The 27,189-nt window shown below is 45.2% G+C and overlaps 1 protein-coding gene across 6 annotated transcripts in view; it reads right to left on the bottom strand.

Moving 5' to 3' along the window:
* The window catches only part of SMURF1 (SMAD specific E3 ubiquitin protein ligase 1), a 91,932-nt gene that overhangs the window by 5,229 nt on the left and 59,514 nt on the right, over window positions 1-27,189 (bottom strand). For 2 of the 6 annotated variants that reach the window (XM_080674740.1, XM_080674741.1), the window contains exons 2-18: window positions 24,748-24,786; window positions 23,343-23,451; window positions 21,593-21,726; window positions 21,380-21,445; window positions 20,053-20,128; window positions 18,343-18,584; window positions 17,538-17,622; window positions 16,890-16,967; window positions 16,151-16,228; window positions 15,854-16,000; window positions 14,569-14,767; window positions 11,377-11,480; window positions 8,008-8,122; window positions 6,671-6,849; window positions 3,806-3,943; window positions 2,583-2,703; window positions 1,403-1,604 (exon numbers count right to left, since the gene is read on the bottom strand). In XM_080674740.1, the coding sequence (XP_080530866.1) occupies window positions 1,403-1,604; window positions 2,583-2,703; window positions 3,806-3,943; window positions 6,671-6,849; window positions 8,008-8,122; window positions 11,377-11,480; window positions 14,569-14,767; window positions 15,854-16,000; window positions 16,151-16,228; window positions 16,890-16,967; window positions 17,538-17,622; window positions 18,343-18,584; window positions 20,053-20,128; window positions 21,380-21,445; window positions 21,593-21,726; window positions 23,343-23,451; window positions 24,748-24,786 (2,112 nt within the window). The remainder of the gene's footprint in view (window positions 1-1,402; window positions 1,605-2,582; window positions 2,704-3,805; window positions 3,944-6,670; window positions 6,850-8,007; window positions 8,123-11,376; window positions 11,481-14,568; window positions 14,768-15,853; window positions 16,001-16,150; window positions 16,229-16,889; window positions 16,968-17,537; window positions 17,623-18,342; window positions 18,585-20,052; window positions 20,129-21,379; window positions 21,446-21,592; window positions 21,727-23,342; window positions 23,452-24,747; window positions 24,787-27,189) is intronic. The other 4 variants (XM_080674744.1, XM_080674745.1, XM_080674743.1 and 1 more) reach the window with 3 other exon arrangements.

The raw sequence follows: 27,189 nt of genomic DNA, 5'->3' as shown, positions 1-27,189 counted from the left end.
TGAGCCTGGACCCCTCCGCCGTGCCGACAGCCCAGGCGGCTGTGCTCCCCGGGGTCACAGAGCCCCGGGGCAACTGCCCGTCACCCCAGGCGTTTAGAAAACCCCAGGCACGGAGCAAAGCCTGGGGAGAGCCCCCGGAGCCCCAGGCGGGTATTGGAAGAATAACGTCCTAAATCACCAGGGATTTACTTTCCACAGAAATGTGCAGCAAGCAGCCCCCTGTTGGCAGAGGGCAGCAGTGCGTGAGAAGGGCAGGACATGCAGCGGGAGAGCTCCCGGCAGAGGTACGGTGGAGAAAGGAACAGACACACTGCCTGGGACCTAAGCCCGGGAATGGAAGTAACTGCTCTCACTCAGAAATCCTTAAAATAGGGAAAGTGCAGAGAATGTTTTATAAATGGAATATATCTGCTGTCACTATTAATATGCAAAGTTCAATTTTCTAAACTTTGTTATATTATTTACCTTAATCCTTCTGGCTATCGGGGTTATCAAGTGACAAAAACCTAAAATCATACAAACCCCAGGGACAGCCTGCGAGGACCTTCCCCGATGCTCGGGCTGACCACGAGCCCCCCAACCTCCTCCCGAGGCACAGACCCTCCGTGTCCAGAGCCGCCTCCTCCCTCCATCCGCGGCCACTCAGATGGGGTGGACGGGACCCGACGAGCGCAGGGCACCTCACTGGACCGGCCTGCCCAGAGCAGCGCACTTGTACAGCTCAGGAAACCGAGGACCGGGGGGCCCTGGAGCTAACGACCCACGTGGTGCTCGGTCTGCTGGTGCGCAGGCCGGGCCCTCGCTCCTGTCTCCTAATGAATCCGTCGTACATTTCAAAACCGCTCTCTTTCCCCCAAACCCATTCTTTGTGCCCTCCCTCTGTCAATCAATTCTGTTGGGGAAGGGGGGCATCGGGCTCCTCGGGGCCATCCTGGCTCAGCCACTCCCACTCAGCCCTGAGTGGGTGCCGCTGCCGCACAGACCTGGGCACGCAGGCCCGCCCACCAGCTGGGTCCCGAGCTTGCGGGGACCCGGACAGGTGTGAGAGCGGGGCTTTGTTTTGCTGACAGCCTCTCCTGCTCTTTATGGGTATTTTCTTTCAGCATGGCGAAGGACAGCAAACATACGGCTACCAAGAGCCCACCACCGGGAGAGAGAGAGTGCCCCTCCGCCAGGTGAGCCCCTCCGCCAGGTGAGCCCCTCCGCCAGGTGAGCCCCTCCGCCAGGTGAGCCCCTCCGCCAGGTGAGCCCCTCCGCCAGGCTGACCACTGGCTATGAAAGCACGCAGGTCACACCGCTTCCTAGCAGGCATATTTCAGGAAGCCAACCCCTCCACACTCCAGGTCTCCCTACACGCCCTGTGTCCACATGGTGCCACTAGCCCCGCCTCCACGTCAGTCACCTTGCAAAGCCTTGAAGCCTTGGAGGGGGACGCGGGTGGAGCCCGTCACGAACTGCAGGAGCCGGGCCCTCCTCTCCTCGTCGAAGGTCTCCACCGCCTGCCAGAACCACCTGACAATGTTGCTGTCGGCCGCGCAGTGCTTCAGCCGCGTGTTGGACTTCCAGTCGCTCAGGTCTATCTTGTCCAGGCCGCCGATGATCAGCTGGGAAGGGTTAGAGGTGGTCATTTCTAAATGTATAGCCGGCGCCATGACAGGCCTCCACGGTCCCAGTACAGGAAAGGAGTTAAAGTTGGTTCCCAGTGCAAAGAAGCAACCATGTCCAAATAAACTAGACACACATTTAGACAAGAACAGAGACCAACAGGATGTCCCAAGCACAGCGCTCCTGCCAAGTCCGGCTGATCTCCAACCCCCGGGACCACCTGGCGGCTCCTGATGGGCGCTCTCGCCCCGCCCTGTGGGGTGTAGTTCTGCGCTGCCCGGGGGAGTACGGGGGGAGCAAGAACAACTGGCAAGACTGCCCGGAGCTGAGTGTAGGATGGGCCACGTCCCAGTGACCCTTCTGGGGAGCTGAAGCCTGAGAGGGGCTGAAGCGAGGGTGCGTGCGGTTTCTCCCACTTGCTTATAAGGTCCTCTCCTGCAGCTGCTCCGCCAGGAGGCTGCTCCCTGCACCGCACTGGGACAGAGAAGAATCACTTTAAAGCCGGGAGCTATTTGGCACCAAACAGAGCCGGGTAAGAGATGAATGCCTTGCTGTGTTCAAGTACATGAAGTACGAGTAGAAGACAGTAAACTGTGGTCTAAGTCTAGTAACAGCAGAATAAAAACAGAAAGCTGACGTGCGGGAGAAGCTGGCGGCAATGAGACAGTTTCCTGGCTCTGAGGGGACTCACTGCTCAGGAGGGCTAGGACTCTTCCTGCTACAGACCCTGAGACCGGAGAAGCCACAGAGCACCTTGAACAGGCCCCAGGCGGTCCGACTCACTGCCACCATGTAGACACCTGGCCTTCTCCTAACCAGCTCAAGCATCCTCCATGCCCATCTCGTGCCAGCCCTGTGTTCCCCTGGGAGCCCCCACACACTCCAGTGCAGCCTCACTCTGCAGCAGGGTGCAAACCAACACACGGGTCCCACCTGCGCCGTCAGCCCTGCCCTGGCCCAGCGAGGGGAGCACGCACCTCTAGTTCCTTCTGGTCAAAGGGCTTCAGTAAGTGCTGAGGAATGAGCTCATTAAACCCCTTCTGGAGAGCCAAGAACTGGGCTTCGATTCCTCTCATAAATCTCCAATTTACGTATAACCTGGAAGAAAAAGGCACAGGTTGGAAGCAATACCAATGGTTCATGAAAAAACGTTTCTCCAGGAGCAGGTTCTGACATCTGCTGTCTCACACCGTGCCACCTGGCCGCCCTGACACCGCCAGATGGAAGCCCTGACCTAAGTCACAGGTTAAAATAAACCACACACGGCCTGGTATGTGCTGCTTCATTGCTAGGAACAGCAGTAGGATTCACCCTGACCCGTTCCAGCAACTGGCACAATTTAAAAGTACACTTGAAATTAAAGGGCAGGATGCGCCCATCAGGAGCCGCCAGTGGCCCCGGGGTTGGAACTAAACCCCAGTCTGACAGCCGGAGTACACAGAGATACCCATGTTCCTATTTTTTTGTCAATCCCACCTGAGGACATTTTTTCCATTGATTTTTAGAGGAAGTGGGGGAGGGATATCTATATCATATCTATCTATCTATCTATCTATCTATCTATCTATCATCTATCTATCTATCTACCTATCTATCTATCTTTCTACCTACCTATCTATGAGAGAGAGAGCAGCATTGATGTGAGAGAAACACATTGATTGGTTGCCTCCCGCATGCACCCTGAGCAGGGCCAGGGATCAAACCTGCATCCCAGGTACATGTCCCTGACTGGGAATCGAACCTGTGACCCTTCGGTGCATGGGCTGATGCTCTAACCACTGAGAAACACTGGCCAGAGAGAGATGCCCCAGTTTCTAAGCTGCTACTAGTCATTTATTTGCCTGAAGAGGTGGGAGAACAGACTACAATGGAGGAGACTTCTTAGAGACTGATCTCAAGGGATGGCTGGGCTTCCTCCTCTCTCCTGGGCTCTGGTACCTCCACACACAGTCCTTCCCCTCTGGGGTTCTGGGGTCATTATTCTTCCGTCACCAGGACTCCCCAGGAAGAGCTCCTACTGCTGAATCCCACGTTTGGAAAGTTTCTTCTATAACGTGATTCTGATCACAGTGCTGGCGGGACAGCAAACCTCACACAGCAAAGGAGCCTCCACAAGCCAGACATGAACCCAGCCACGCCCAGGACGGTCCCGGGCACCTGTGTGCCCCCACTGCGACCACCTGGGCCCCCAGAACATTACCGAACGTATTCTTTCTTGTTCTCCTCTGTGACAGGGACATTTCTGCCGTTGGGTTTCAGCTCATGCTGAAGGATCCTCCCGAAAGCGTTGTGCTCCACACAGAAAGTGTGGTCCAGCACGGGGGTGATATCGTTCTCTCTGTCAGGACAGGAGACGGATGTCAGTCAGACCTTCGCTACCATGCAGCCGCGAACGGAACATTCAGGGAGCAGCTGGGAGAGGGCACATCATTGCTGCCAGACCAGGGGCGCGCTCGAGGAGGGCAGCTCCAGCTCCAGAGGTGTCCTCAACTCTCACCCCCGGGGGTGGGGGTGGGGCAGCACTATGAGCCTATGACGTTACAGGGCACCTGGTTGCCTTAGAAACTGTGTCTATGAGCAGGAAGGAGTCATAAAGGGGAAACCCGCCGGTAGGAAGCCACTCCACCAAACACTGTCCCCCTTTAAGGCAGCCTTTTCAAGCTCATCAGATCAAAGCAGCACTTGAAAGTTAAGACTGGCCCCTAGTCTGCCGTATTTCCTGAAACGGAGTGCAAGCCCTCCTACAGGAGGAAGCCTGCCCCCTCATCACTGTTCCTTTCAAGATGATGTGTACATGAGGCTGACTAGACGCAGGAACGAGCGAGAGGCCCTACTCCTGTCCGCTGTCAGCGTCTCCCTTTGCCAGAGCCTGGCTCTGTCTGCCCTTCCTGTGAAACTGGCTGGAGGACACCTGTGGTTTACCACGTAACTGTGGTGCCTGTTGCTTTTAAGAGAGTGTTTAGGGTAATTCTAAAACAAGGTGACTAAATATTAATTTTGTTTTGATACTTTCTCCTATCAAAGAATTTGATACAAGATACTTTGGTACTAATTTTGTTTTTGATACTTTCACTCTAGAGATCAACTGGTGACACCTTAGAGCAGTGGTTCTCAACCTTTCTAATGCCGCGACCCTTTAATACAGTTCCTCATGTTGTGGTGACCCCCAACCATAAAATTATTTTCATTGCTACCTCATAACTGTAATTTTGCTACTGTTATGAATCGTAATGTAAATATCTGTGTTTTCCGATGGTCTTAGGCTCTACAGCAGCGGTTTTCAACCTGTGGGTCGCGACATTAGAAAGGTTGAGAACCACTGCCTTGGAGTCAAAAATCAACCAACCAACCGGGGAAGCTCAGTTGGTTAGAGCATTGTCCGGATACACCAAGGTTGCAGGTTTGATCCCTGGTCAGGGCACATACAAGCATCAACCAATGGATGCATCAATAAGTGGAACAACAAATTGACGTTTCTCTCTCTCCCCCTCCTACCCTTCCTCTCTCACTAAAATCAATCAATAAAAAAAATCCAACAATCCCAAATCACCACCAGGCCTGGGGATTAATATTTGTTATATGTTAACTAGAGGCCCGGTGCACGAAATTTGTGCATGGGGGGGGGGGGTGTCCCTCAGCCCAGCCTGCACCCTCTCCAATCTGGGACCCCTCGAGGGATGTCCGACTGCCACTGGGATCGGGCCTAAACGGGCAGTCGGACATCCCTCTCACAATCCAGGACTGCTGGCTCCCAACTGTTCGCCTGCCTGCCTTCCTGATTGCCCCTAACTACTTCTGCCTGCCAGCCTGATCACCCCCTAACCACTCCCCTGCCAGCCTGATTGAACTCTAACTGCTTCCCTGCCAGCCTTTTTGCCCCCAACTTCCTCCTCTGCCAGCCTGGTCACCCCTAATTGCCCTCCCCTGCAGGCTTGATCGCCCCAACTGCCCTCCCTTGCAGGCCTGGTCCCTCCCAACTGCCCTCCCCTGCTGGCCATCTTGTGGTGGCCATCTGTGTCCACATGGGGTAGGATCTTTGATCACATGGGGGCAGCCATCTTGTGTGTTGGAGTGATGGTCAATCTGCATATTACTCTTTTATTAGATAGGATAGAGGCCTAGTGCATGGGTGGGGGTTCCCTTGGGGTGTGGGGCGGCCTGGGCGAGGGGCCTGTGGTGGTTTGCAGGCCAGCCACGCCCCCCCCCCCCCCCCCCCCCCGTGACCCAAGCGGAGGCCCTGGTATCTGGGATTTATTTATCTTCTACAATTGAAACTTTGTAGCCTGGAGCAGAGCCAAGCCTTCTGCTCCCTCTGTGGCGGCAGCCATTTCTGTTGGGATTTATTTATCTTCTATAATTGAAACTTTGTAGCCTTAAGCAGAGGCCTGGGCTGGCCAGGGTGTGCGGAAAGCTTGGCTTCCTCCATCGCTGGGGAAACCCAAGCCTCCCTCCTGCTCTCTCCGTGGCTGCAGCCATCTCGGTTGGGTTAATTTGCATATTTGCTCCTGATTGGCTGGTGGGTGTGGCTGGTTGGTATAGCAGAGTGATGGTTAATTTGCATATTACTCTTTTATTAGATAGGATAATTCAAGAAAATAACAAAAGAAACTAGTCCATGAAAAGAAACTGGCCAAACATCAATGAGGAAAATAAGTTAATTAGTATTGTTTTGGTTTTTTGTTAAATCTATTTTTATATTTCTGTGTGTTTTTTTAAAATCCTCATTTGAGGACATGCTTAGAGAGAAGGGGGAGGGAGGGGGAAAGAGAGAGAGAGAGAGTGAGAGAGAGAAAAGCATGTGCCCTGACGGGGAATGGAACCAGCAACCTTTTGGTGCACTAGATGACACTCAACTAACTGAACCACACTAGCTGGGCTACTTTTATATTTCTGGTCATAAAACAATAGTTTATTTCTCTTCTCAAATTTCACACCCATCCCCAAAATACACACATACACACACACACACACACACACACTCACATACACAAATGTATTGGGCGTACACTAAGACAAGTGGCTATATATGAATGTTCAATGAACTGAACAGTGAGTCAATACTTACAGAATCCACACTAAGCTCTTATGTAGTTCTGGGTCCACCGATTCCAAATCAGAGAGCTGGATGGGTTTTCCCAGTAGCTGCTTATAGAAGGGGACTGTGAAACCCCCATTTATGTAGTGTCCATGGAACACAGCCAGACCCATGATCCGACCAACAAAATGGAAATAAGACAAATGGTCCTGTAGGGGGCACCAGAGAACATAAATTCATTTAAAAAGAGTCCAGGTGATTATCCTGTGATTGCTCCAGCTTTTGGAGAATTGTCCCACAGGCAACAACACCGAGTCAGGGACTCCCAGGCTGTGCTCGTGGCCAAATGAAGACAGCTGGTTGGTCAGTCAAAACTGAGAGCACATCTTTTGTATAGATCACTGGAACATTTTATTTGTTCTTAGTTCAAACACATTTCCTCAGAATTGCTACATGATCTGTGGGATCAAGTGCAAAATGAAAATGCAGAACCCCTTATTAAAAAATATTAAGAATTCCAACACAGCAACAGCAGAGATTCAAACAAGCATGGGTCCTTCTGTGAGCAGGGTTCTGAGCGCTGTACAGGTCACCGCTACACTTCTTCCCATTGAACCAAAGAGAAACAAAGAGCAAAGGGCAACTCCCCCTCTTCCTCTGCCATGTCTCCCCAGTCACACAAAAAATAAAAACAAAAGGAACACAGAGGAAAAGAAGTATGAATAACCCAAGTAAAAGAACCATTTTAAAACCAGAGCTGTCTGGTTTTTAACTAAAAAGGGAACCTCACGTTTCTACGTTCAGGTTGGAATTATACTCAGATAATTAGTCAAAACTTAGTTTCCATGTTGGTAAAAGGTTGTCACACCGATGCCTGCAGGGTGGCGCTGGCCCAGGACTCTGCGTGGGGGCTGTGCGTGTGGTGGCGCCGAGGCAGGATGCGGCCCCACAGGAGAGTCCAACCTTGAGTTGGCCACTCTTCTCTAAAACAAGAACTAAGGGTATTAGCACCGGTGCCAAAAAGGCCACTTAGGGGAATGTTCCAACTTTGATTGGAAGGAGGACAGACTTCGTAACCCACTTCTCAGAATGATACTGCCAACAAATGCGCCCTCAAATGGCAATAAAGTGCTGAGTAGACGAGCAACTCAGTCCCTCTTGTCCTTGAAAACAGCACACCCAGTGGTCCCAGCCATAGAAGCACAGGATTGAAATCACCCACCTTAATCCAGTTCTCACTCTACCTTTTATTGCCACAGAACTTGAGTAAGACTACAGTGAATAAATCCAAAATTGAGATGGAAATGAAAATCCATTCTAAAAATTCCCCAACTTAATTCCCTGCTTATTCACTCATTAATACTTACAGGGTTGATGGATGAATCTGGGTTGATTTGCAACATGTAAATGTTGTCTGTAGAATATTGGAAGAGCCCATAATATGGATTCAGCATTTCATGGCACAATAAATAAAGCCACTCCCTAGGGATAAAAGCAACAACAACAGACACCAAAACATGTTATATGTGCTAAAACTCCTAGTTTTAGGTCATAACAAAAGGACTGAACCTCTAGAGGCCCAAACTGGTACAATACCTGGCTATGAGAATGTGATCTGTAAGATTGGGAAAAGAAGCCTAAAGAAGTAAACACTTGTTCTGGTGGTATCAGAAATGGCTTTTCTGGCCAAAATGCCAACTACTCTGAAAGAACTGTGGTTGACACACTCTGTAGAGAAGGTGACCTGAAGGACGTGTGCCGGCCTAAATTGTGGCCCCCAAAATGCCACATTTGAATCCCAGCATCTAGCAACAGAAACCCTGAGAGAGAATTAAATCGAGGACCCTGAGACGGGACTACATTAAAAGAATGACTATCACCTTACAAGTCCGGTCTTTGCAGCTGTTCACTGGCCAATGTTCCTGGCCCTCAGCTGAGGGTTTCTCTGCTGCTCTGCAAAGATCAGAGCCTCCGGTGATGGCGTTAATGGTGCGGTAATAACTGACAGAAGTGCAGTAAAGAGGAGTTTAATCCTATTTGTATTTAAAAAGTGTGTGTACATACACACACGCACACACAAAGCACAGATGTATATGCAGAGCACAGGAAGGCAGGAAGGGCTTACACCAGCCAGGGACAGTGGTTGACCTGAGAATTAGCATTCTGGGGCATTTTCATTTCTTGTGCTTTCTAGTTTTTAAATTTCTGATCAATTGTAACATGTAATAACATTTATATAAGGATAAAATATGTCACAACTTAGAGAGGCAGGGATTGTTTAAGACTGTCTTTTCCCCTTCATAAGTTTCTGTTGAATTCTTTTTTTTTTTTGCATAAACATTTATCATGTTTATAATCTTAAAAACTAAAAATCTGGATGGGGTGTATAAGAATTTTTCTCTGAATTCCTTGATGTTTGAATTATTTTGCTATGAAAAACAAATCAAAATTTAAAGAGCACTCTAAATAGAAGCTGTATGATTTGCTACGACTGGGCTGTGAGAAGCCCAGGTATGGGGCACCTTATACAAACACCTGTGGCAGTTCTACACACACACACACACACACAGCCTTTTATTCTTTCTATTCAAACTCCTTTCAAATAGATACATCTCATTAAGATAGCAGCCCCAACTTTTATTCTGGAAGTCTTTACTCTTTCAAAAAGAAAAGACAGACAATTGAGAAAGACTAGGAAAGGATAAGCACAAATGCAAATAACTTAAGAGAATGGTGAGAATCCATAAAAACAGCCAAGCCAAAACAAAGCTAATGTATCGAACTCCAAAGAACAGAAAGCAACTGCCAGGAGGATGAGACTCCAAATCTTGTAAAGTCTCTTGACTAGAAAGGCAAAACTTCCCAACACTGATTCATCCCCAAGTTTGGGAGTTTGGGTTTGAGAAGAATCTTTCTCATAAAAACTAGGGACCTGCAACCGTCTAGACAGGAAGTGATTAAAATATAAGCAAACATTCTGACCAAGCCATGGACAAGGGAAAGAGGCATACTAGGAATGTTCTGGAAGTGGGAGGGGAAAAGCAATACAGGAAGAAGGGAGACAACAGCAATGGTTCAGAACCAAACACTGGGAAAATGAGTATAGAGTGATTCTCAGTGAGTAGATGATGAATACACACACGTGAACACACACACATACATACACACACATGTGGTTTTGTGGTAGGCAGTTAGACAGACATGAGCAGAGCAAGGACAATGGGTCAGGTACAGAAGGTCACCAGGGTGAAAAGCGCTGGTGCCTAGCAAAGGACAATTGTAGGGTGGGACCTCGTCCCCAGGATGACCTTTCCTCCCCTAGCATATGGCTGGTTTGCATCCCCTGGCCTTTCTCCCCTGAGATAACATCTAGGCCTCAGCTCCAGGCCCAGAAAAGCAGCACAACCAGACCAGCAACACCACTGCTAACCTCAGGACCAGCTGCATTGACCCCCTACCCTGGTGCTGGCCAGTCAATCAGTGGAGACCTAAACCTGAATGGACACACCTGGAAAGCTGCTGAATAGTCAGTCTATTAAGAGCCCCTGGGACCTCCCCTAAACTTTCCACCCCACCGTTAAAACCCTTAGGACAGAGGATCCAACATGCTCTCGCCTTTCCCTCCCCCACCCCAGACTCCTTACCATTGCCTTCCTCACTTACAAGCTCCAAGGGCCCTTCCTTTGCCTCTATAACTTGTTTCCTAAGCCCATTTCTTCTATTAATTACTTCTACTACCTCTGTGATTTTATAAATAAATGTTCTCTTATAGCTTGGGTCTTGGCTCTGAATTCTTTCCTATTCAGAACTCAAGTACCGAAGTTGCCATGGGTCTAACAACCAGTGCCTTCCTGTGCCTACAATAGTTTTAATCTCTCCTTCATGTCTAGGTGGGTATGATTCCATCTGGACCCGAGGAAGAATCCAAGGGGTGAAACTGCAACGTGAGATCAAACTGTAGGTGGCACAGCAAGGGTTCACACCCACCTCCCCTCAAGCACCGTGTTACTCAAGGGAGCCACACAAAGCTAGCTCCATGTGGGAGACTTGGTAACTGGAAAAGGCAGAAGAGAACTACCAACCAAACCAAGCTATTCACACGTGTGCCTAGGAATACAGAACACCAGCCATGCAAAGAAATAATGGTAAACTGAAACAGTCTGAGGTACTGAACTCTTGAGACTATAAGGGAAATAGCACAGACAAGAAAGTGGAAGCAGTCAGACCTGCATTGTTAGGACAAGTATGAAGGACTGAGAAGGAAGATTCTCACCTGGAAAAGGGAGTGGAAGCCTAAGTCTCTTGCCAGGAAATGGAATTAGTGCTATCAAAGCCAACAGAAGTTACACTGGCCAAAAGAAAGATGGTTTCTAGATCGAGGAAGAAACTTGGGGCAATCTTGAAAAGTATCTCCTGTGGAGAGGCAGCACCATGTGAGCTCAGGTGAGAAAATGCAGGCTTTCCTGCACCCCAACCGCAGACAGATTCAGAACTGAGGGGGGAGGTGTGGTAAAGGAAGAGGTGATTCAGCCTGAGGAGCCGCCCCCTGAGCAGCCTTTGTCTGCGAGGCGGTGCTCTGAGGAGACTGCTCTGAGTGGTTTCTGCGTTTCCGTGGGCTCTTCTTTCTGATTGGCATTTCAGGTATGGAGTTTATTACTCTGGAATGCAGGACTGTGTTTTATTATAGCTATGCTGAAAAGCATGCAGCAGAAAGGGAGAATAAATTAGCCTCTCACCTCGCCACTCCACCATAATCCAAACCTTCTTCTCCACGAAATTTCACCATTAGTCGTTTTTTCAAGTCTTTTGGTCGCATCTTCATTATCTGGCGGTAAGACTCCTATATATAAAAATTACAGTTTTAGAGAGAAGAACTTTTCTTAAAGTAATAAAAAGATGAAAGGTTATTGATAACTAGTGTCCTGTTGCACGGATTCAGCACATTGAAAGGAAATTAATTAGAAGAAATATTTTATTTTTATTTTTTTATTTTTTAATATATTTTATTGATTTTTTACAGAGAGGAAGGGAGATGGATAGAGAGTTAGAAACATCGATGAGAGAGAAACATCGATCAGCTGCCTCCTGCACACTCCCCACTGGGTACGTGCCTGCAACCAAGGTACATGCCCTTGACCAGAATTGAACCCGGGACCCTTGAGTCCACAGGCCGATGCTCTATCCACTGAGCCAAACCGGCTAGGGCTAGAAGAAATATTTTAATATCGTTATTCACCCTTTCTCAATAAATAGAAGTGTCAACCAAATTCACGATCAACAATGACAGATTGAAACACATGCATGCAATTGGTGCCAGTGAGAGCTTTATATGTATTGTGCATGCATGAGTCAACTTAGCCTTTTATATACATAGAATAAACTTGCTTAATTAGACCTGCTTACTGATGTAGCTAAACTTTTTCCAGCCCAGTGAAGCACCCCAACTTCTCTTTCAGGTAATTGTCAGCAACAGAGCAGTAAATATCAACACAAAGCAGATTATTATTGTAGATCACACAGGGAGAACAAAGGGTAAAATATTAAACTGCAGCAGTTTTTACTATATTCTGCGCAGTGAGAAAACCTGAAGTCATTTTCAAGTTCTACCATTTCTTACTTCTTTTCAGTCGGGTCAAGTTTCTAAACTTTCTCAATCTCCATTTTCCGGCTAATGAAAAGAAAATAGGATTCTACCCAGTCTCCTATCTACCTACTCCAGGACTTCTGTGAGGATCAAATGAGATGTGGCATGTGAAAACACTTCACAGACATTTGGTTAAAGTGTAAAATGTTTGCACCTGGCTATAAAGCAAGTTGTGTTTCTGGGCTGAAGAAACTCAAGGAGGCTAGTTGCTAGGGAGAGGAAGCTGGGTGTTGCTATGTGATGTCATTACCTGGCACCCACAGTGACTGTTTCTGGGCTGGGCTGGGCTGTGGGCCACATTTTGCACCATGGGGTCTTGGCAACATCGGCTGCGATTTGGTGGGTGTCGCTCCGGGGTGGTGGTGGGGCCTGTGTCCCACTTGGGGGAAGCAAAGGGTTGGTTTGTTGGCGCCAGGTCCGCAGTGCCGTTTCTTTTTAAATGGCCAGTGTGCGTCATAGCAGCTCCTGCACTGAGCGTCTGCCTCCTGGTGGTCAGTGTATGTCATAGCTACTGGTTGGATGGTCGGACGAACACTTAGGCTTTTATATATATAGATGGAGTCTGATTCAAAATAGCATCCGTTCAAATCCAAGTTCTATCTGGTTCCTATTTAGCATGTTTATACAGGGTAGGCAAAAGTAGGTTTATAGGTGTTTGTATGGAAATAATACAATAACTATACAATAATAAACTATGTTTTGCATACTCATAACTGTAAACCTACTTTTGCTCCACCCTGTATCATCAACTTTTCTCCCACTGTTTCTAGTTCAGAAACCACAACAAAATAAATGTGTACTAGGTAACACTGTACCTAAAGGAAACACTTATTTTCAGCACAATCACTAACGAAAGAACAAATGTCCTCTGTAGAGCTGATTTTCCCTACACAAGTTAATTTCAATGTGTCCTATAAGCACTTTATATGTATGTATGTGTGTTTTACATCCTCACCCGAGGATATGCTTAGGGAGAGAGAGAACACAGATTGGTTGCCTTCTGTACACATCCTGACTGGGGATCACACCCGAAACCCAGGCATGTGCCCTGATCAGGAATCGAGCCGGCAACCTTTTGGTGCCTGGGATGATGCTCAATCAACTGAGCCACTGGCCAGGCTTCATATTTTAACCAAAATGAAGACATCACTAGAAAGTCTGAATATTAAAAGAATTCTGAGCCTGTTTTTACATCTGAAGCTTAGCCAAAACAGAAAACACATGGTCAGCCCAATATTCCCTCAGATTCAGCATTTGAGTAAAATCAGCTAAGTGTTTATAGATATTTTCAAGTGATAAGGCACTTAAAAATCGTTTCATGCTTTAACGTTAATGTAATTCAAACTCTGCCATCCCAAGAGGGAAAGAGGAGGTTGAGTGGAAATGATCTGGCATCAAAATGACAGCAGTTCCGCTCTTTTCTGACCCTGGCAAGCACTTAAGACTGCTCAATGGGCAAAGCTGAGCACTTCAGCGGCCCCACTCATCCAGCGCTGGCTGCGCAGGAGGACCACGCACGGCCCTGGCGCATCCTGTGCCCTTCGCTGTGGAGGTGCTGGGCCCTTGGGCTGCAGCCCAAGAAGAACCTGTGTCCAGTTCTTACCCACTCTCACTGGCTCATGTCTGCCAAGCATTCCACCAAGGCAGGCTATGGGACCAAACACAGCTGAGATTTCAACTTATGCTCATGTTCCTTGAGAAAGGGCTCTGTCCACAAGAGGGTCCTGCCTGGTTAGGGACCCTGATCCCGCAGGGGGCTGTATATGGGGCGGAGGCCTTCCCAGGAACCACCTGATCACCCTGTTTCCAGAAGAGACAAGTGGCTGCTTGGCCACTGAGCTCCTCTGAGGAGGCTGTGCTATTACAACAAATTTCATGAGAGGCCAGAAGGAATGACTGGTTCTGAGGACATGGAAGATTGCAGGAATATATAATCTGCACAATGTAGGCAAAGGGCTTTATTCTACCTTTGGCATATATTTCCACCTCATAAACCATCTGTGTTTTTAAACTGTTACCACAGGAGTAAATACAGTCCCCTCTCTACATGGGCACAACTCTGCATTTCACAGAGCAATAAACTCAATACCTGAAATGTCAAACAGAAAGAAGAGCTCACGGAAATGCAGAAACCACTCACAGAGCAGTCCCCTCAGAACACTTCCTCGCAGACAAAGGCTGCTCAGGGGGCGGCTCCTCAGGCTGAATCACCTCATTTGTCTATTAACAGGAATGCAGAGTCTGTGCCTGCCTGCCTGCCTGCCTGCCGCACTAAATGCCATACCTCAAATATTTCTTCTCTGGATACTTCAATGCGGCAATGACCAGCTTGGGGTTGCTGAAGTGAAAGCTCGTGTCTGAGGACCTTCAGTTTCTGAACTAAATCTCTTTCGTATCTCTGGGCGGGAAGCTCCTCGTCTTCCACTGAGCCCTCGCTGGGCAGCGGCAGCGGCTGGCTGGGCTCCTTTAGTTGGCACTGGTGACTTGAGAAGAACAGAAGCATCAAAATCACTCCAAAAGCAGCGGCCAAGGGAGCTGCAAGCAATGCCCCCTACACCAAAGGGACCGAGAAGAGAGTTCGTTACATAGAACTTTAAGTAGACATTTTCGTCTCTGATGACGTGGCTATGTAACAATTGCTGGTGGCCACCATTAGCTCAAATATAGGCCTAGGATACAATAAAGGAGCTACCCCACTTCCAAGCAACAGCTTAGCTCATACATTTTCATTGCTATAAATAAAAACAGCAATTGCTATCATTTTTATCATCTAGTATGTGTCTGAGACTGACCAACGCACTGTTAGATAGATGCACCTTGGCGGTTAGAATTAAATGGAGTTGACGTGAAGCATTGAAAAACAGATTCTAGTGGAGAGGGGCAATATGTATAAGAGCAAACAACTCAAGTGAAGTCTAATGGCAGCCAATCCTCATTTTCAGAACCAACAGGTTATTAAGCTCACTCATTAAAAGCAAGATTCCAGTAATATAAAAGGACTAGGACCAGCAGAGGGACAAAGTGACATTTCTCTTGTTCAAGGTTTGCTACTAATGTCAGTTGTCAGTGAGAAGAGCCTCGTGGGCGCTTATGTTCTGAGAACACGCCAAACCTGGAACACAATGTGGGAGCCAAGATAATTCCCAATTCCAAGTTATCCAGGAATGACAGGCACGGGAAAAGGCTCCAGCAAGTGGCACCAGTGACTGTGGCAGTCCTTCTTCACTGTGATGAGCGGGCATTTTACTGCTTCACACTTAAGAGCCATGCCTTTCATCACGGTGCTGCGTGTGAAGCTTCGTTAATGCACCTGCCTAATACTGCCGCTTCCGTGAATTTAATCTCGGCTGCAGGCAGGAAAAGGGTGGCAACAGCAACAAGATATGGCTGCAGTGCGCACATAGCTAACCTGAGAGTTTAACACATGCAACTATCCACCAAATACTTATATTTGCTTATGTGTCTTTTCCACTAACAAACAATGCGGTAGGATAAATTAAAAAACATATTAGAAAACATGACATGGTAAACGTAAGCAGTCACAAGGATTGTGTAAAAGTTGTACTTACTTCATGATGTGGTGTAACCGTGGGTCTGTAAACTGGGTTGTTCGGTTATTATGATCTACAAAATATATTCTTCCAGAAACTGTACTTCTGACTTCCCAGCCTGGTGGCAGTGGTCCAAGTTCATCACAATTCACACTGTTAAGGTCTCTATCAAAACGGAAGACACAGAGAGGTTTGTCCATCTGCGTATGGAGGCATGAAACTAACACTTCAGCAAGAGGAACCACAGGAGTCCCTTTCTTATCAATGTGGCCATGTTCCAGTTCTGCTAAGAGGGACAGTCATGGTGCTACTTACGCCAAACTCCCACCGAATCCAGGCTTCTGTGCTGCAAGTGGCAGCAAATCCAACAGATAACAACGAAACTTCCAGAGCCTATAACCATGAGAGGGAACATGGTCTACCCAGGGAACATCACTTCTAATACCACAGAGGGCAAAACGGTAGGAAGTATCTGAACGCTGCCGGAAAACTATCTGAACTCACAAGTTACAGTAAATGAAATGCTCAAGGCCAGAAAGGTTGCTTCATCGAAAAGCCCTCAGACAACACAAGTTTTTTAAAGCTGATAGGGTGAATTAACATGCATTTGAAATCTCGCAATTCTAAACAGCTCACCGGGAGAGGCATTCTCATTTTTCAGTTGGCTTTATTAAGTAACTGTTTCTAATCCAACCTCTTAATTAGTTCAATACAATCCACAGTCAGATGGGAACACAGCATTACTGACCAAGATGCTTTTCTAATTAGCACAAAAGCCTGACATTTCTTATAGTGGGTACTGACGAGACACCTCATCCATTTGCAGGTAATATTTCCACTCTAATTATAGGCACTGAATCAGAAATTTAACACAGACTTGGAAAATCAAAGACAGGAAGCTTGTTCTCAGATGAAACAAATTATGAATAAAAAGGAAATAAGCATTACTAAAAATGTTATCCGGTAGTAATGCTATTCTAAAAAAAAGAAAAAAAAGCTAAGCAAAGCAAAGCAACAGAACTCTGTTATTGGGCGGGGTGGGGGTCTCTCTGACCTGGGCTCAGATGTTTGGCCTTGCAGAAGGAATTCGTATAGTAAAGCTTCATCTCCCCCAGGAGTGGTCCCCAAGGGACTGAGGCAACAGGGATAGTAAAGTAGAAGAGAGAAAGGGTAATAGTCTTTATATTTCCTTTTAATGCTTTATTATGGAAAATTTTAAGCATATAAAAAAGTAGAGAAACCATAATAGCCAACTTCAACAATTACCCAGTCATTGTCAACCTATTTCAGATATGCCCCTATGTTCACTGCCCCACTCCAATTATTTGAAGCCAAGTCCCAGACATCCTATGATTTCATCCATTAATATTTTTAGTTAAAATGAGAACACATCTTGAAGGGCTTATTGGCTTTCCGAGTCAGAGCACATTTGATTTAACCCAGGGGTGCAGCCTTTTTTGGTTATGTGATCTGATTTCAAGGTCTAGGATTGCTTTCTAAGGACCCTCAGTTCCAGCAGCTGCCGTTTTCCCAGGTGGCACTGGGACACGGACCCAGAGCTGGAGCCCAGGACCCCCGGCAGACATCCTCTTTGAGCTGCCATTCTTCCAAGTTTACATCTTCAACCTAAGGAGCTCTCGTCCAGTCAGGGGTCCCGGCAACTGCTGGAAACCTGCCTTTGGTGCACATCTTAGAAACCCACCTTGGTATTCGGGGGTCGTGCCACGTGCTCACTCCAGTCTGTGTGTGCAAAAAGTAAACTTGCCCCTGCACTGTTGTTCTTTGTTCTGTACAAGAAACGGGGGACACAATTAGTTAAATTCAATTCCAAGGAGTTTTTTCAACCAGTCCTCTAAGCACAGAGTCTAAGCTTCTTTTCAACATTGTTTAAAATCACCCATAGAAGGAATGAAGAGGGCAGTGGCTAACTTCTGCCAGACTTCTTCACGTCACCAGCCCTGTGTAAACGTTTGGGCCTCTCTTCCGTTCCCCGTTCACACCTGGATAGACGGTGCTCTCCTTCCTTAGTCAGCCCTGGACCAGCCCTGTTTGTGAATCCACCACCCCAGGACTGACCTTACCTGACCTCTATTACCTCCATTTGCTCATCGATATCACATTCCTCCTGCATTAGGTTCTCAGCTGTCAAATGATCCCTTCTTTCCAATCTTATCCCATACTGTCCTTTCCACATTCAAATCACAGAGCACTACAAATACCTCATCTACCCACCACCATCCTGATTTTCTTGGATATTCATTTGCCTGAAATTTTCACACAATTGCTGAACTGGGAGACTGGTACAGTGCTGACAAACTCGTGATGAGCAAGATTTATCACCATCTTTTTCTGGTTACTTGTCTTTACACCGACACAACCATCCCACAGCACAGCTCTGCCAACATCAGCAGCTGTGGCATGTACAAGTTAGGCAAAAAGGCTTAAAAAAATTAAAGCTCTCTGAAACATTGTAGATAACGCGCATAACAGTGGGTGAATTCTCTCACCATAGCCTTCGGGCAGTTCCGGGGACTGGTGGCCATGTGGGCGGTTCTGAGGTGTCTGGAGGGACCCTCGGATCTCGGGATTTCGAAGCCGCTGTGCCTGAAGCCTTTGATCTTGACTTGGGGATTCCCCAAACCTGCAGTTCCCTCCACCAGCAGCAGCACCGGTACTATCTGTGTAAGGGGCGGGTTCCTCCATGAAGCAGCTGAGTGGCCTTCCAGGCCCGGAGTCTTCATACACGGTTCTGAAAGGGGGCAGAGCACAGCACGCATGGGCACGCGGCCGAGGAAAGACTCTGAAAACTCGACGTGGTGCTCTCATATCCACTTATTTTGCTTTACTTGAGCAATATACAGTGTCCCAAGTGCTCAGTTTCATAAAATTCATCCTGTCTTAGTTAAACAGAAAGACTTCTGTAGAAGTAGCTAAAGAGAGCTATAGGTAAAGTGCCATCCAAGCCACTTGCGGGTTTCATCCTCGGGTAAAGCTAGTGATTGGAAAAACCAACCTTGGACATGAAATGAGATTTGATTTTTCTTGATTTAAAGTCAAATCCAAACACTCGGTTTCCCTTTTTATTTTCCTCTATCATAAAACTCCTAGTTACATAAAATACCGCAATGCTTTAAGTACTCTTTAACAGAGATCTCCACCCCTGAGCAATTTTGAAGACAATTTACCTTGATAGGCCATTTTCTCTTATAAGTACTTAAAAAAACCATTTTACATTGAAAAATTTTAAATATATTCACAACTCGGAGACGACCCTCCCGGACTCCTCCCTCTGCCACAGCAACGACGGCCTTGTGGCTGCCCTTCCCATTCCTCCTCTCCACTGGATTAGTCTGAAGCCAATCCCAACAACTTCCTAGTTCATCCGTAAATATTTCAGCACATACCTCTAGAAGATAAAGACTTTTTCCATTATCATGACTAAAAAATGTACGTTAATTTTTAAAAATATCATCAAATACAGTCAGTGTTCAATTTTTCCAGTCAATTGTCTCCTTCAGGATCCAAGCGAGGTCCCCACATTGCATTTAGTAGGGATGCGTTTAAGTCTTTTATTATGAATTTATAGGTTCTCTTCCTTTCTTGTGATTTATTTTCCTAGCATGTATTTGTGAAGACACTGGGCTGTGTCTTCTACCCTCTACTGAGCACCCCCATTCCAGATGTTGCTGGCTGCATTCCCTTGGTAGTCCCCTCGATTTCCAAGAGGTATGTCAATGCCAGATTATCTCTCTTATGTGATGTCGCTAACAACTATTAATAATTATCAACCAGCTTCATTAATTCATTGGCAATCGCAAAATTGGGATAGTGACCAATGAGAGTTTTCAGGGTATTTTTTTAAAAAAGTATTTTAGGGTTTTTTTTTCTCTTCCTGTGTCATTATGAACACATAATGTTCATTATTAACATATTTGATGTGTTCCAATCCATTAGTTATAATTCTTACTGATGCTCAAAATGTTCCATCTTTGGCCAGTGGGAACCTCTTTAAATTGGATCCTGAGTCTTTTGGGCACAACTCCACTAGTCTTTACAGCTTACTTTACAAACAAGGAAACTGGATGTCAATTTTATCCCCAAGTCCTTTCCAGTGTCTCAAGCATTCAGCACAATGAAAGGTGTAAAGGACACTTTCATATAGAGCGAGAGCCTAAGGCAGCAGAGAACTCAGCAGGCATTGCCATGGTGATACGTACCCTTCATTTTCTAACAGTCCTCTGCAGTCTACCACAGACCCTCCAGTGCCTATTCTGTCTCGTGTCTGTAAACTGACTAAAACAGAAAAGAATGTCGTGCATTAAAATCCAGTGGTTTTTATACAATTGTAATACAGTGAGCCATTGCGGATGCATAATTTATGCACAATATTATTTTCTAAAAGCGAGGCATGTGCATATACAAAGACACATATATTCTTATGCTTTCAAGCACGAAGTATTTTATTCCAGTAGCTGCATACCACCATACACCGCCTGGAACATTCCTTAAAATGTGGAGCAGAAAGAGGTACTGTGTTTTTCGTGCTCTCCATAAACATAACAGAACACAATATTCACTTCCTCTAAGTTACCTTATCCTTTAAGGAGATTTTGACATGTTTAATAAGGACACAGAGAGCACTTTTAGTATTTGTAAAGTCTAGATGCATCCAAATATTTATTCTCAGTCGCTACTATGAACAACAAAGACAATTATAAAGCTGCTCCCAGCTATTCATTTCCCGCCGACACATCTCTCCACAAAGAAAAGAAGAAATCAGAAATAGGAAAGCATTCAGTGAGAACTTTATCACTTTGACAGTTTTAGGATCTACATCCACTGTTTATTTACCTTGGGTCAAGTCTACACAAGGCAACACCTAAAAGGTTTGGGGTCACTCTGGTGTGCTGCTGAAGTACTACATTTTCTTTGATTCCTTGCAATGCATACAATCAGCAAACACAGAAGATCAGTTACCCTAAAATGCTGATAAAAACTGGATAATAAGATGAGCTACTTAACAGATAAATCACTTCCAAGAGAATACTGCCAGTCAACACTTTGTAACATTAGCACATTTATTAGTTTATTCTAAATAATTCAAACCTCTATCAAATCTTATTACATGGAAGTCTTCAGAAAGCATCTTTGCTTTTTACATATTTGATGGGTTTTCCTGAAGAAACTATTTCTCAACTATTGCATTATGTGGCCACTGTTCTTAACTACCTCTGGATAATACAATGACAAATTAATTATCCATAATGGGATGATTAAAATGACATTTAAAATTATAACCCTAAATCTTTTGTACCTTAGTCATTTTAACTCAACTTTGAATGATAGGTTGAAGAGATAAATTAGATAAAATAATCAAAACTACACAAGATGAAACTTTTTAGTGCTGAAGAGATGGCCCCCGTAAGTGGTTTGTCCTTCGAAGTATGTCACCATGCCAGTGCCTGTATGTGTTTCCTCAGTGATGGAGAGCTGAATGTTAAGTTGAGCAAAAGCATCTCTTTATACAGATGAGAAAATTCTTACCCACTATTTGGCCACGAACTGCATCAGTATCTGAGGGATTTAGTTTGCATAGATCCAAACGCTGGTCTGCAAACAAACAATTCAAAACTTAACCCAGCGAAATGTTAACTAGGGAGGAAGGCAGGAATTCTGTATTCAGTATTAAAAAAAAAAAAAATGCCTCATAAGCCTTCTTCAGTTGCATGAAGAGGCAGAAAAGCGTTTGTTTCTTACATCCAGTATCTTTTAATCTGCTGATGGCATTGGAGAGCAGACGCACACAGCCCAGGAAGCCAGCTCCCTGCTTCTTGTGAATTTTCTTGTGGTTCCACACGCTGATGGTTATAGAATCAGTTTTCCCAACATATCTAAAAACAACATGCAAACTCACTTTTAATTGTATTTCTGAATTATGATACAGCCCACTGAGATTTTGTCTGATTGACTTGTTAGCACAGAAGAATCCTTTAAAAATAATATTGGTTCTTGCCCTAACCGGTTTGGCTCAGTGGATAGAGCATTGGCCTGTGGACTGAAGGGTCCCAGGTTCGATTCCAGTCAAGGGCATGTACCTTGGTTGCAGGCACATCCCCAGTAGGGGGTGTGCAGGAGGCAGCTGATTGATGTTTCTCTCTCATAGATGTTTCTAACTCTCTAACCCTCTCCCTTCCTCTCTGTAAAAAAATCAATAAAATATATTAAAACAAAAATAATATTGGTTCTATATTTCACATGTGGCAGGTACTCAATAAATATAGGTCTTCTAATCTCAATGGGCTGGGAAAAGAACTATAACAGTTATGTAAGAAGCAAATGTAGATAACCACATAAAGTTATAATCTAATAGAGATTTATCATATATAATTATTTATTTAAAATTCTCATCTGAGGATGTGTTTATTGATTTGCGAGAGAGAGAGAGAAACATCGATTGGTTGCCTCCTGTTCCAGTCCCAACTGGGAATTGAACCTACAACCTAGGTTCGATTCCCATTTTGGTGTACAGGATGGGACGACACTCCAACCAACTGAGCCAACTGGCTGGGGTGAGATTTACTATATTTTATTAGGTCCAAAGGACAATGACATGATTTATAAATTCCTACTAGTGTTAGGCTTACTATTGAACACTAGTTTGCAGTAGAAGACTACCTATAAGCTCATAGATCCATCTAAAGATCACTAATGGGTACTAACTCAGACATTAACCCCCCACTTACTCTTAGTGCAAGTCAACCGAAGAGGGGAGCTTTCAGGACAAGAATTGACAACCACTTTCGAGGCCACTTGTGGCACCTCAGTATCGCTGAAAGTGAGCCTTAGAATCCAGCTATTAAAAATCCCATCCAAACCCAGTTTAATTTGTGTTACTAAAAAACCAATAATCATTCAGTATTACTTTGATAAAAATTTCTTAGCAGGAACATGAAAACATAAGTGCATATAAAATAGTGGGTTTCAAAGTGCAATTCATTTTATGAATACAAGAAATTGTTTGATGGTACATAGGTTTATATACATTCAATCATACCAAACTATATTTTTTCTTAGACAAAATATATTTGAACTAAAAAGCAGAATTAAAAAAAATGAACAGAAATATATACAACATGTATTTGCATAATAGATAAATATAATAATAATGTATTTTTAAAATAAAAACTCTAAAACCAGGTTTAGGGTTTCACTGAAAAAGTAGTATATAGAGGACCTGAACTATGCCTTTTTTTCCTGCTAGAATGGCCAGTTGATTGAAAAGTGACAGAAGATCACAGTTAGAGAAGCAAACCATTCAAATCTATAAAAATGTCTAATGCAAGAACTTCCAAGTACATGAATTCTAAAATGAGGCAGTATTAATTTGGCCATACTTTGTTATCAATAACAAGTTATAAAACCTTTAAAAAAAATGAAATGCTTCTCTTAAAAGCTAGATATCTACTTTCCTGCTGCTCCCAAATGGCTTACAGAATATTCAACTCACAGATCATAGTGCTGGTTCCACTTTGGGTCCAATGTGTTTTTCACAGTGTCCGTTGAGTGGCACTGCCCAGATCCATCCACAACAATCTTTGCAAAGGGGTCGGGGAGTCCTGGAGAAAAGGGGACAGCCACAGATCTATCAGTGTAACATTAGAACACAGTCTTATAGGTTAACGGGAGCTTTGAATCCTCTAATTTGGTAAAGAAGATCACCCTAGTCCAGTGGTCGGCAAACTGCAGCTTGCGAGCCACATGTGGCTCTTTGGCCCCTTGAGTGTGGCTCTTCCACAAAATACCACGGCCTGGGCGAGTCCATTTTGAAGTGGCGTTAGAAGAAGTTTAAGTTTAAAAAGTTTGGCTCTCAAAAGAAATTTCAATCGTTGTACTGTTGATATTTGGCTCTGTTGACTGAGTTTGCCGACCATTGCCCTAGTCGATTTTATTCTCTACTTTAAGATCAGTTGCGATCTATTTAGCTTTCTAAGAATGGCAACCTGGGATGACATCACACTCAAATTTTTAGAGGCTAGGAAAAAACACACACCCTATAAAAAATAGGCTTAAATGCAAATTCCCATTTTTGATGATCACTAAGGGGGGCTAATTAAATGAAGGAAAAGGTATCTATAATTAATTGTATTTATACTTTCTAAAAAGTAATACTTAGAAATCTTATTTACTGACTGTCAATTTTAACTCTGGAAGCAAGTATTCACCGAGTTCTAAATAAATCAGACAGAGTTACAAGACCAGAGAGGTGGCAAGGTAAAGGTTTTAGAGCCAGAGCTGGACGTGAGCCAATGCAATGGAGCGTCCCAGCTACTTGAATAAAGCCTGCGAGCCTAGGTGTCTTCATTTTTAAAGTGTGAATAATTGAATTGAGCAGTGTTCTTGTGAGGATCAGGAAAAAGGTGAAGAATTTTAAGCTGCAGGCACCTACTTTATAGGAGGTGAATTTCTTGAGTTAAGGGGTGAGTCCTTTCTTTAGAAAAGGATCCTCTATTTTTCATAATTCTTTTAATTACAAGACTTTTAAAATATGATTTAATTTATAAAATTTGACTAACAATTTTACTTAACCGTGGCTATTTTATAGAAAAATGTCTCATCTGTATTTGAGCTGAGAACACTTTATTCAGCAGAAAGTAATGTATTAATGGGTGGAAAGACAGAGAAAACAGGGGAATGAAATAGGGGACGAGAGAGTTTTTCTTGTATGAGTTATAAATTCTGTGCCTTGGAGCAGAGTCTCTCCAACTGGAAAATGAAGTTTGTCAGACCATGGATTTCTATCCAATAAGGGCAGGATTTTTAGAATACACCCGGTGTTTCTAACAAGTTTAAAATTTCAGAAATATGTGAAAAATATTAATATTGTAAGAGAGCAAAAATGGGTGTTTACTTACGGAAGAAGTCTTTCTTTGCAAGGTTCTTGGCACATAATACTAAAAACAAACAAAAAATGCTAGGGTTAGCATTTATGGACAAGGTTTTCATCATAGCTGGTTGCTATGGACTAAACTGTCCCATACCACACAAATTCCTATGTTGAAGCCCTTTCCACAATGTGATGGTATTTGGATGTGGGGCCTTTGGGAGGTGCTTAGGTTTCGATGAGGTCATGAGATTAGGGCTCTAATAATGGGATCAGTGTCCCTATAAGAAGGGTACAGCAAGAAGGCGACGTCTACAAGCCAGGGAGAAGCCCCTCACCAAGAAACAATTCTGCTGGCACCTTGATCTTAGGCTTTTCCAGTCTCCAGAACTGTGAGAAATAAAAGTTTATTGTTTAAACCAGGGGTCCTCAAACTTTTTAAACAGGGGGCCAGTTCACTGTCCCTCAGACTGTTGGAGGGCCGGACTATAGTTTAAAAAAAAAACTATGAACAAATTCCTATGCGCACTGAGGGCCCGGGACGAGTCGGCTGCTAAGCAGGACAGGCAGCGGCACCCGGCGGGCCGGATAAATGTCCTCAGTGGGCCGCATGTGGCCCGCAGGCCGTAATTTGAGGACCCCTGGTTTAAACCATCTAGTCTATGGTATTTTGTTATAGCAGCCCAAACTGACTGAGACAACAGTCTATATAGACAATGAAAAAAAAGATTCTAAAAATAATCTTTGCCAACGATTGCCTTTCAAATTTAATACTACATTAAACAAAAAACTGTCAAGTAACTAAAAAGTGTTTTCTTGCCCAGCTGGCATGGCTTAGTGGTTGAGTGTCAACCAGGAAGTTATGGTTCGATACCCAGTCAGGGCACATGCCTGGGTTTGCAGACTCAATCCCCAGTATGGGGAGTGTGGGAGGCAGCCCATCAATGATTCTCTCTCATTATTGATGTTTCTTTCTCTCCCTCCCTCTCCCTTCCTCTCTAAAATAAATAATAATAATAAAATAACGTAAAAAGTGGAGAAACCAAGATGGCAGCATAGGTAAACACCTAAACTGCTGCCTCGCACAACAATATCAAAACTACAACTAAGAAACAAAACGGACACCATCCAGAACCACAGGAAAGCTGGCTGAGTGGAAATTCTACAACTAGAAGGAAAGAGGAAAGCACATTGAGACTCAGAGGAGCTGCAAAAGGCAGAGGTACGGAGACGCAGCTGAGCGCATGGGTGGCTGAGTGCGTGGCTGGCTTTCTCAAGCGGGAAGGAGATGGAAGCTCCCGACTGCACTGAACTCCAGTCCCAGGTGAGACTCTGGGAACCCAGACTCATTCGGGGGGAATCTGGACTGTCAGGAAAAGAGAAAGCACACTGAGACTCAGGGGAGCTGCAGAAGGCAGAGGTCCGGAGGCGCGCGCACGTAGATAGGACTGACTGCTGAGTGCATGGGTGGCAGAGTGCGCAGCTGGCTTTCTAAAGCGGGAGGGAGATGGAAGCTCCTGACTGCACTGAACTCCAGTTCCGGGCGAGTTTCTGGGAACCCAGACTCATTTGGGGAGAAACTGGACTGTCTGGTAGCGGGCAAAACTCAAGGGCGGCTTTCTCTCAGAGGTGCTTGCAGCAATTACTGAGGGACACTGAGACCCAGGGGCCTCATAGGGCAGGGCTGACGGGAAGCCAAGGCTGTCTGCTCCGCCCTGAGACTCCGCCCCATCCAAGCTGAGCACAGAGGCTTTTGCAATTTTACAAGTCTTGTCTCATAAGGGTGTCCCCAGCACAGAAGTTCTCCCAGCATAGACACAACTGATCCTCACAGCCAATTGGCCTGGAGGTCAATTCCTCCCAGTGATACCAACAACAATCAAGACTTAACTACAACAAGACTGTGCACACAGCCCACAAAGGGGTGCACCAAGAGTGTCCACCTCAGGTAACTGGGGAGGCTGAGCCACTGGGCCCTATAGGACACCTAGCACACAAAGCTACTCTACCAACTCAGGGAAGCAGCGGAAATGTGGAGACAAAGAAACAGATCACAAATGAAAGAAATGGAGGAAAGCAAACAACTGGATATAGAGTTCAAAACCACGGTTATAAGGTTTTTCAAGAATTTCCTAGAAAAGGCCAATAAATTTAGGGAGACCCTCGAGGATATGAAAAAGGACCAGCTAGAAATTAAACATACACTGACTGAAATAAAAAATATTATACAGAGACCTAACAGCAGACTAGAGGACCGCAAGAATCAAGTCAAAGATTTGAAATACAAAGAAGCGAAAACAACCGGAAAAGCAAAAAGAAAAAAGAATCCAAAAATATGAAGATAGTGTAAGGAGCCTCTGGGACAACTTCAAGTGTACCAACATCCGAATTATGGGGGTGCCAGAAGAAGAGAGAGAGCAAGATACTGAAAACCTATTTGAAGAAATAATGACCGAAAACTTCCCCCACCTGG

Source organism: Plecotus auritus, assembly GCF_963455305.1.
Source record: "Plecotus auritus genome assembly, chromosome: 6".
NCBI lineage: Eukaryota > Metazoa > Chordata > Mammalia > Chiroptera > Vespertilionidae > Plecotus > Plecotus auritus.
This window is presented reverse-complemented; position numbering and strand designations above follow the sequence as displayed.